The sequence below is a fragment of the Nomascus leucogenys genome, chromosome 8, assembly GCF_006542625.1.
Source record: "Nomascus leucogenys isolate Asia chromosome 8, Asia_NLE_v1, whole genome shotgun sequence".
NCBI lineage: Eukaryota > Metazoa > Chordata > Mammalia > Primates > Hylobatidae > Nomascus > Nomascus leucogenys.
In genome coordinates, this window is record NC_044388.1 from 3140949 (window position 1) to 3151656 (window position 10708).

A 10708-nucleotide genomic window follows, 5' to 3' on the forward strand; every position below is an offset into this window, starting at 1 on the left:
GAGCTGGGAATGTTCTAGTGCCTCCTCTACACCTGGATTAATTTTTTTCCTGCGGCTTGATCCTAACCTCGTTGGTCTTGTTACCTTGTGGAATCCCCTGCTGGACCATGAGCTGCTGGAGGTGATTTAGCTCTGTATACCCAACAAGTTTGGCGTGGAGCAGGCTCTCAGAAAATGCTGGAATAAAGAAGGAACAAATGATAAAACTGTGCCACAGGACCGCTGGCATAACAATGCAGTTCAGACATACAGGAAGAAGGATGGCTGCGGCCTGGGGTGATCCCCTGCTCCTGAGAGATGACCCTGCCTTCTTTGCCAGCGTCTCTCCGGGAGCTCTCCCAAGAGTCACCACAAGGTGGCGCTATCCCAACTACCGCTCTGAGTTCGGCCAGGGTCTGTCGTGTTACAGCTGGTGAAGTGCCCACCCCTGACTGTCCAGGGATGGTATAGGCATCTCCTTCCAGCAAGTCCTGAGAGAATGAGGAGCCTGAGTGCAGCTGTGGAAGAGAATAGCTCACAGATCCCAGTTTTAAAGCAAGTACCGGCTTCATCTGTATTCATCCATTCACTCGACAGTGCCTATTACGTGCAAGGCACAATGTTAAGCTCTCATAAAAGCAACAGTGACCAAGACACAAAGACATAGTTCCTGCCCTCAGGGAGTTCGCAGTCTAGTTCTGCCTAAATCTTCCTTTCTTAGCTCTCTCTGTCTTTCTTTTACACACACACACCTGCTCCCCAGGGCCAACCACCTTGATCCAGAAAGCTGTCTCCACGTGAAATCCGCTCTTTGGAACTCTTGCCCCTCCAAATCCAAGTTTCTCCCCGAAGTCGCTGCATGGCCACATTAGTGTGACCCCTGGGAATGCTGTGACTCTCGACTGCTCCTTCTTGACGTGGCTCCTTTTGCTCTTCCCCTGGCAGAACCCTTCCTGCTGTCTCTCTCAGCATCTCCCATCACATCCACAGCCACTCTGCCAGCGCTGGTAGATTTAGGGACCTCCCCAGAGTAGGCCTCATACAGGCTAGAGCCTCCTAACACCCTAGAGGCTATAGGGACATGAGGATGGATCCGCAAAAGCACCCTGTGAGACCCTGGTGTCACGCATCTGGAGATGAGGAGTTGGAGAGTCCAGAAAACCAAAGTCCTCAGAAACAGGTCCCTCTCTGGCCTGAGGGCTCTGCCAGCCAACTCCATCCCCTGGCAGAGGCTGCCTTCTTTTCTCACCTTCTCTGGGGAGACCAGGAGACAGCTCTGTAGTGATGGCTATGGGAGACGCCGGTGGGGAGGTGAGGCATTGTGGGACACTGTCCACTTTCCCAACATGCTCCAGGGCCCATCGTAGCCCTTGGCGGGTTTGGAAGAGGAGGCAGGGGAGGGCTGGTACGGAGAGTGGGAGCCAGGCCCATCGAAGTCCCAGGAGTGAATGCCGCATTGTTGGCCAGGCCAGAGTCACAGATAATTACCTCAATTAGTGACAATGGGAGAGTAATAAATACAGGCTTAGTGTCTCCTACCCCACCAGGGCTCCGAAGATTAATCCAGGCTGACGGGCGGGCCCTGAAAGGCGTGATGGACAATTCATTAAACTCCCCAAATGCCGCACAACCTGGGCGTGAAGGCTGAGTTAGCCCCCTGGGGGCTGTGCCTTTGTCCCGATTGTGTGTCTCCGCCACAGCAGAGCCGGGCAGCCCCCAGAGAGCGGGGAGGTGAGTGGGGCTCCCCCAGCCGGGCCAGGCGGCGGGAGGATTAGGCCTCGGTCCGGCCCTGGTTGCCCTGGCACACTGGCCCGGCCTGGCTGGAATGTCCGTGGGGGGGAGCTGGCCGAGCAGAGGGGCGGGGCCGACAAGGTGGGGTAAGGGGGGCACACAAAACCAGGGGCAGGAGGAGTTAATTAGACGCCAGCCGAGGAGGGTGAGGGGCCACAATAGGGCTGAGGGGCCGCCAGGGACGGCCCCTTAACTTCCGAGGATTAATAGGGAGGAGGGAAAAGGGAGGGGTTCAGCCCTGGGGGAGGAGAGCTGGGAGCTTCACAGGGTGGAAGTGCCCCCTCTTGCCCCAGCTTGGCACCTAGTTGGCAAGTGGCTGGGAGGTGGGAGGCTCTGGCGGCCTGGACAGGTACCCTCAGCATCCCAAGAATGGCTCTTTCTTTGTCACGTGGCACCTACTTAGGGAGGATGATTGGGCAGGAAGGGGAGAAAGGACCCCCTCATTTACAGGGGAAGTAGTGGAAGCAGAAGTGTTTGGGGTCCTGTTCTCAGCCACCCCCTGCCCCATGCCCCATAACCTACTCTGAGGCACAACCAGGAGCCTGAAGCTTTGCTTTCCTGATGAGCCTGCCAGGTTGAAGCCAGGAAGTCCTTAGTGGGGGCTGGAGGTGATGTGAGCACATGGAGCAGGGGCAGCTGTGTGTGCTTGCACCTGTGTGTGCAGACATTGTGCACGCAGGTGGGCCTGTGCACAGGGTCTGGCATTCAGCTGGCTTTCAGTTAATGCTTGTCGAATCAATGAATGAACTGCTGTTTTGCTGAGAGCAAATGCGTGTGAAGAAGAGAAGTAGCACCGGGGCTGCGCCATGACACAGAGTACTTTGGGCCCTTTCATTCTGAGCCTCCAGCCAGGGCCCAGGGAGGGTAGGGACCCCATCTCTGAAGAGATGAGCAAATATTCAGGGAAAATGGAGTGGCAGTGGTTCCTTCGCCTTGAAAAGGGGGAAAATATGGTAGCCTGTAGGAAGCCCCACTTCCTCCTGGGCCTCAGGGAACAGGGCAGCCCTGGCTCCTCCCTGGGAGCCACCCCACCCTGCCCCTCCCAGGGGATGACAAGGGAGCGAGTTGGCGGCAGTTCCCTGGGCATATTTATAACCTGCTGCTCGCTCACCAGAGTCTGCTTTTAGACCAGACGGGGGAGGGGGCAGGGGGGTGGTCTGTCTCATGCTGGGCGCCCCGGCTGGGTGTGGAAAGAGTGAGTAAGGGTGAGTGGTGGGCAGCCCTGCATGGATATTCCTGCTCACACCACAGCCAAACAGCTTATTTTCTCCTCGTTTTGTTATTTTTCTCCCTCTGCGCTGGAGAGGAGGACTGAGCCAGCCTGGGGCGAGGGGGGAGGCTTTGGGGGAGGCTGGACCCTAGGGTATTTGCAGCCCCACTGACAGGGTTTTTCCAGGGTGCGTGTGGCAGGGTGTGTGTGGTGCTGGCTTGCTGACCCCCTGGGGACTGTGCACAGCCTGCCTTTCTTCTCAGCTTTTCCACTCCCCCCAGGATATTTCAGGACTAGTCTTTCCCTCACTTGCTCAGGCCAACCTGTATCCAGGGTCCTGGCACCTGAAGATCAGAGGGGTGAGAGGTGGTGCATCAGGCACAGTCCTGATGACACCATCCTATGGCCACCACCCTGAGCCTACTGTGGCCCCTGAAATCTTCGTGAGTCTTCTTTCTAGGCACAGTTGTTCTTCCCAGGATGTACCTGCTGCAGCCCTGTGTGAGGATAGCATAGATGATCACAATAACGAAATGACTAGCTTTTATGTAGTGCTTTGCAGTTCCCTCCGCCCTTACTTGTGTGTGTGTGTGTGTGTGTGTGTGTTTTATTACCGCCCATTGAGGGCCCAGCCTAATTCTGTACTTCCCAGCACCATCACCTTTGAAATTCCAGCCCTTGGAAGAGAAGAGCCTCCATTCTGAGGGCTTGAGTATGGGAGTCTGCCCTTAAACTTCATCTATGTGCAGAAGGCTTTACACTTCACTGAGCCTTCATTGCACTCCCTCCACTATACTAACAATATCTGAGGATGTGCTTGATCCCCTGGCCAGACTGTCAACCTCCTCCAAGCAGGCACTATGGCTTATAAATCATTGTATTGCCAGCATTTGGCAGATGCCTGGTATAGAAGAGGTGTCAGTGAGTATTCAAATGACCCAGGCTTTCATGTACATCATCTCATCTGAACCTCATCACCTCCCTGAAAGGTTAAGTAACAATAACCATCCCTGTTTGATAGGCAAGGCAACTGAGTCTGAGAAAGTATGAGATTTGTTGAAAGTCTGGGTAGGGGCAGAAAAGAATTCACCACTTTCCCTTGCTCTTACTCCAGCTCCTGTTTGTCAACCTGGTTCAGAGTGCCCCAGCTTCCAAGCCTGAAAGCTGATACGGACTCCAATTCTTGGAGTTTGAATTTAGGCGAAAGTAGTTGGAGACAGCTGCCAATGCTTTGACTCTACCCTGCTGCTTCGTCCCAACTCTGGGCACTGTCCAGCAGGAGCCCAAGCCCCCCCTCCCACCTCTGGCTATTAACTTCTTATTTGGGGAGTTGAGGGATCTAATAGCTCTTTGGCTTATAGACTGGGCATTCTCTGCAGGGTGCTCTTTATGGAAACCCAAAGCTTTTCAGGTGCCTCTTCCCCAGGATCAATAGGTTTTTATTTCTCCCCCTAGGGTGAGGAATCAGAGCTGAGATGGTGCTAGCTTGGCAGGTGGAAAGAAAGGGAAAGGGATGTCGTTGCAGGATTGAGCAGTTCCTGGCTCCATTCCCCTACCCCTACACATATCCCAAAGGCCCACAGCAGGTCACACATCCAGGGAGAGGTGGGAGGCACCAACAGCAGAAGAGGCCTGAATAAGAGGGGAGAGAATAGGGGAGAAGGGGAAATTCTCAAGCTGACTGGGAGCAGTTGTTGCTCTTAGGGGATAGGTGGGGTGTTTCACAGCTCCCTTTGCCCTTCTGATCCTCCCCTGTGGGGAGGGGTTAGAATTAGGGATAGACCTTAGAGCTTAGAAGGGGTTAGTGTTTGTCCGAAGTTAGGGTTAAGGCTAAGGTTCAACCTAGACCTAGGGACAGGAAGAGGATTAGAGTTAGAGATAGGTTTAGGGCCGTGGGTAGGATTAGAACTCCCGCTGACTCTGGCGAATGTGCACACAGAGGCATCACATTGGTGTTAGTAACAAAATCCTCATTCTGGTTCTTTATGGGAATGGCTAGCTTAGTGGTTTGGTTATGGACCACATGAGGGTTTCCTTTGGTTACATCGGTTTAAGCCTAGCCTGCATTTGGATTCTAGCCTACCTGCTCCCTTCTCTCCCACCAGCATCTCTGAGCTTCTCGGTCCAGCACCAGGCTCATCACCTATTATCTGGAACCCCCTGAGCCCAAGATTGGGAGTGGGGCTCCTAATAAGGTATTTATATATATACATATATATATATACACATATATAATACCTAATAGTATACACACACACACATATATATATATATATATATATATTTTTTTTTTGTAGAAGTGGGGTCTCCCTGTGTGGCCCAGGCTGGTCTCAAACTCCTGGGCTGAATCAATTTACACTCCTCGGTCTCCCAAAGTGTTGGGATTGCAGGCATGAGCCACTGCCCCAGGCCAGTATTTGCTTTTCTGGTGGTGGAAGGGCTTCACCCTTGTCCAATGCCCTGACCACAGCTGAAGAAGCCAAGCTTCAGGGACCAATAGCTCCACATCAGGGGCAGCAGCACTCTGCTTTAGTTTCTCTTCCTACTTTTTGGAAGATGATCACAGTTGTCATTCAATAGTAGCTATTTTCTCAATAGCTGTTCCAGGCAGGAAAAGCAGGCACTGAGGTTGTTTAACCCCCATTCACCAAGTATATGCACTTGTCCATATCACACAGCCAGTTGCTGTTCCACGAGGAAGAAGAACCCTGCAGAGTTGTTTGGCTACTGACCAAGTTCCTCTCTCAGGAGAGCTGGATTCCCAGTGGCCTTGTTAGGGTCATTCAAGGGTCAGAATCTCAGGGTCCTCTGGCAAGGTTAGGAAACCAGTCCCCCAACAGCATATTCTATTTGTTTGAGAGAGGTAAGCTTCCAAGCCTCGGAGTGGTAAAAGGAGAGGATAGGGGACACCACAAACAAGGTTGTGTTCTGGATTCAAGGAAAAGCCACCAAGTCATCGATAAAAATAGAGATTTTATTCTGCAGAGGAAGATGCTACATTGGTGGGGGCGAGGAGCCACTAATGGCTACAGTGGAAGGAAATACTGATTCCAGGAGGCAAACGCATCTTTGAGAAACTGAGGAGGGAAGAGGGACCAGAAAAGGCTGCAGGGAGAAAGGAGAGAAGAGTGGAGAGGGATTGGATTGGGTTGGAGGTGGTCTTTGCAAACCAGGCTGGGACCCAGCACAATAAATAGTTTTATTTACAACATCCAAACTCGTGGCTCTGTATCCACGTTTCAGTGCAAATTATTTACACACTGATGAGGAGGCAGGACAGGAAGGGGTAGGAGGTGGCCCAGGGAGGCATGGCTCACAGCTGTTCAAGGCTCCACGACAGAGACTGGGAGAATGGGGGCATTTCTGCTGGTTCCCCCAACCTCATTTCCACATCATCACAGCTGCCCTTTTGCCCTGTAAACTCCTGCTTCAGCTACAGGTGGGGAAGAGAAAGGCCCTGATGCCCAGGTGTGGGTTCAGGGTCTGCACCCGTGGCAGGAGAATAGGAAGGGACCTAGGAGGATCCGGAGAAAACGCAGGACAAAGGGGAAGAAGACAGGCAGAGAGGTCGCTGGCGCGATGGGGCAGGCAGAATGACACCGTCAGGAGCCGACCCCATGGCGGAGGGGACCCATCCTTCTCTCACCTCCTGGCCAAGCAGGGGGCAGTGCAACAAGGGGTCTCCCGCGGAGAGGGAGGGAGGTAGGTCCGGGGCAGGTTCATCAGGATGGCAAGAGGGTTCATGCCGCCCCAGGCAAGTGGTTTGAGGAGTCCCCAGGTAGGAGGAAGTGGGAGAGATGGGATACGTATGAACCGCGGGGAGTGTGACTGGAGGTACTCGGGTGGGCGAATAACAGGGTCTTGAGTGCCAGCGAGTCTGTCTGGGGGAGGGCTCGAGGAGAGCGTTCCTGGGGGCGAGTCCGCGCAGCGCCTCACAGACACTCGTGCAGTACGCGCGTGTGCGTGCAGTTGCGGCAGCTGACGTGGCAGCACCAGTGGAAGGTGCAGTTGCAGCGCTCGGTGACGCGCTGCGTGCGCGTGCGGTGGCCCCTGCCGCAGCAGAGCAGCTCGCAGCCGTCCAGCGCGGGCGACGAGCTGTTACAGGCGCGCCCTGCCGTGCCCGCTGTACCCAGGCGTCCGCTGTACGTGCAGAAGTTGGGCGATTTCTCGAAGTAGACGAGGTCGTGGGGGGAGGGCGGTTTGTGGGCCGGGTCTTCCGGCTCCAGGCGCAGCAGCTCCGCCCGCGAAGCGCGGTTGCTGCCGCGGTTGCCGTAGAGGACGCGCGAGGCGCCGTCGAAGCGGTCGCGCAGCACATCGCCCACGGCGCGCAGCGTGGGCAGCCGCATCCAGCACGTGCGCACCGTGCACGAACCGGACATCCCGTGGCACTTGCACTCCTGGCGCATCTCGGAGAATACGGTCTGCGGGGATAGGGGAAGAAAGAGTGTCCCAGGGCACCTGGCCAGAGTCACCCTCTCAGACACTGCCCTCTCCCGGACGCCACGGGGGCCGGATCTCAGCAAAGGCCCAGGCCTAGCTGAGCCCAGGGGCTCAGGCGCGAAATGTTCCGCTGAGATTTGGAAACCCTGCCCAACCCTGCTCCGCGGCGGCGAGTCAGTCTCGGCCTCTCGGGCTTATTTTTCGAATCTGTACAGCGAAGAGACTGTGCTTGATTTGTAACCTCTTCTACCTGTCCGCGGGCCAGGCATCCCTTTGCCCTCAGCCACCGTCTCCTCTATTCTCCGGCTTCGTTCCAAGCCTCCGGCTCTCCCAGGACGCCCTCTCCTGGTGCCCCTTGCCTTATCTCACCGACCGTCACTTCCCCAGCCCGATGTTGGCCCCTGCCGCTCCGCTTAGGGTGCGGAGCCTCTCAAAGCTCACCGTACGGCCTGCCTCGTTGTTGTGAAGGTTCATGAGGAAGCGCAGGTCCCGCCCCTTCTCCCCGGAGTCCACGAACTCCCGGCCGAAGAGGCGGCCGAAGTCAATGTTGTCGCTGCAGCCACCCCAGTGCCAGTCGGGGCCCCCGGGGCCGCGCCGCCGGTAGTCACACGTGCAAGATTCGATGGAACCCTCTGAGCAGGAGCGCGCCACCGAATGGGTGACCCCGGCGGATGTGATAGCGAAGATAAACGCCGTTTCTCGACAGCCTGTGGGAGAAGGGAGCGGGGATCAGCGAGGGGGTACGCGGGGCGCGGCCAGCACCCTCATGAAGGGCTTGGGACCGGAATCCCACCCCCGACTCCGCACTTAGAGTCCTGAGAGCCAGGGCTGGCAGTGCTGGAAAGCTGGTCTCTAGGGCTAGTAGAGAAAGCAGGTGCGTGGGCACGCAGCCACGTCCACGGGCGTAATCACACCTTACTGGGAAGTTCCAGGGCGCATTTTGGCTCGATAGCGGAAGTGGAGCAGCCCCAGAGAGACAAACCGAAGAGAGGGGAGCAGAAGAACCATACATCCCCAAGACTTCTTCGCAGCCCAAAACTTTCGGCCCATTTTGGCGATGCAAGCCTTGCTGGGCGAGAGGCCAGACACACGCCTGCAGACAGCAGCTTCCCAGGCGCTTTTGAGAGAGGCTGGGGAAAAGCGGCGGTCAGCCGGCGTCGGCGACCCAAAACTTTCTTTATCTGGGGCAGTAGCTCAGAAAAGTTAAGCTTCGTTTCCAGGGTGCACGGCTGGAAAACACCTGGTAGAAGTCTGGCCCCGAGCTGGCGCTGGGCGCGAGGCACTTGGCAAGGTTGATTGTGTGACCCTCCAGGCGCCTGGGACACCTTCTCTGAACTCGCCCGCCCATGCCCTGGGGGTGACCCCGCGTTTCCCCTGCTCCCGGAAGCGTCGCCTTCCTGGGCACCCACCTCGGTTGACGATCTTGCCGAAGAGGTGGGGCCCTGGAGCAGTGGGACAGTTCCAGCGGCGATTCCGGAACTGCCACTTGCACTCGCGCACGGCACTCTGCAGCCCCCCACTCACGCTGTGCAGGATCCCCGGATTTTGGCGTATCAGACGCCGCTGTTTGCGGCTCAACAGCTGCAGACTGGGCTCGAGTACCAGTTGCAGACTCTTGGAGTCCGTCAGCAGGTTCGTGGAGGAGGCTACGTTCACAATACCCCTGGTGGGACGTATGATAGCTCAGGCTCAGGAAGGGGATCCGTACCCTAACCATAAAATCTGTGCCACCCGGTCCTCTTCCTGGGGGTATGTGGCTGGAGAGAGTGGCGGGAGATTAATAATACGCTAATGACCCCGCTCTCCCAGGCTCACTAATTTGAAAGAACTGGGCGTCCAGACTTGTGTGTGCCCAGTAGTCCCAGGGCTGCTCGCCTGAGCCCTAGGTCCGGAGACTGGACAGAAGAGGTACCCGGAGACCGAGTGTCTACCTTGAATCTCCGAGCCTCTTCCGGTCAGCCTGAGCGAGATAATCATGGCCTGCAGTTCTTGCCCACCCAAGGCGTGAAATGCTTAGGAGTCCCACCCTCTTCTCCCTTCCTTTCTAGGCGAACTCCTGGCCCTTCACTTCCCTAGGTGGGGAAACCTGTGGTGAGGCCACCGCCGTGAGGCTGGAGTTGGCGCTCAAAGGGGAAGGGCGGTGCTAGATGAGAGTGGGCTCCCTGCCTGGGGTATCTTAGGCCTCCGCGGGCGGATCATTCGCCCCACTTGTACAGAGCTGGAGTCTGGGGCAGCTCCATGCCAGAGCGCCCTTCGGTGTCGCGGAGGGAAGTCAGAGCAGGGAGGGAGCCTGTCTGCAGACGGATCCCAGAGCGTGGGAGCTGGGTAGGGTTGGCCCCTGGCTCTGTGCCTCGGGACAAGTGGCGACCCCGCACCAGCTCACTTACCACCATCGGCCACTGCTGTTGGCAGCCAGGGCTGCGGGCAGAGCGGCCAGCGCCAGCAGCAGCGTAGCAGAAACCCAGCCAGGCAACAGCGCCCAGAGCCCCATGGCCTGCCTGGCTTTGCCCGCTCTGTGCTGCAGTTGCGGCGACTTTGGCTGTTGCCCGCGACGGTGGGACGGGACGCGGCGGTGGCGGCAGTGGCGAGAGTTCGCAGTCTGGCTTTAACAACCCTGGGGGCGGGCGGCGGACAGCATGGCTCGCGGTCCCGGCTGGTGGGCTGAGGCGGCCACGGCGGGCGGCACCGCCTCTTATAGTTGCGGCGCTGGCTGAAGTGACGGGAGGAGGCTGCCCCTCCGGGCCGCACTGTGGCACCAGGGCGCACCGGTTAGGGGCGCAGACAATGGGCAGCGATCGGGGCTGTGGTTCCCGCCCGTCTGAGCCGAGAGCTGACGGGTTGGCCGTCGGGGCTCACCCCCGCCCCCTGCCCGGTGGCCCCCGCCTCCGGGCCTGCACTGGCCGCGGACCCCTCCCCTTGGGACACCCTCCCACGCGCGCCCGCCTCACTCAGCTGAGCGTCCGGAGCCCGTCGGGGACTAGCATCCGCCAGGGGGCGCGGCGAGAGTGTGCTGCGGGGAGAGCCCGCCAGGGACCCAGCCCGCCTCGCCGCCCGCGGTGGGGTTGTCCCCTCGACGTCACCCCGGGCCCCTCCGACATGCCCTCTCTCCCCCATCCTAAGTGTCGGAAGGAAAGCTGTGGTTCTGGGCAGCAACTCCGGGGAGACGCTTAACCGCCCAGGAACCCCCGATGGCTGGACAGAGAAGGAAAAAGGGGAGACGGGGGCGTGAGTGCGGCTGTGGTCAGGGAAATCCCGGGGATGAGTTGTGGGGGTGAGCTAACCAAAAGG

General features: G+C 57.7%; 1 protein-coding gene across 1 annotated transcript; it reads right to left on the reverse strand.

Annotated features, from left to right (window-relative positions):
- Window positions 1-5933: 5933 nt before the first annotated feature.
- Window positions 5934-10240, reverse strand: WNT1 (Wnt family member 1). The gene is made up of 4 exons (XM_030816650.1): window positions 9808-10240; window positions 8830-9083; window positions 7862-8127; window positions 5934-7401 (listed from the first exon to the last, which is right to left on the reverse strand). Exons 1-4 carry the CDS (start codon window positions 9909-9911, stop codon window positions 6913-6915), a joined length of 1113 nt encoding a protein of 370 aa, XP_030672510.1. The 5' UTR covers window positions 9912-10240; the 3' UTR covers window positions 5934-6912.
- Between the last annotated feature and the right edge of the window lie 468 nt (window positions 10241-10708).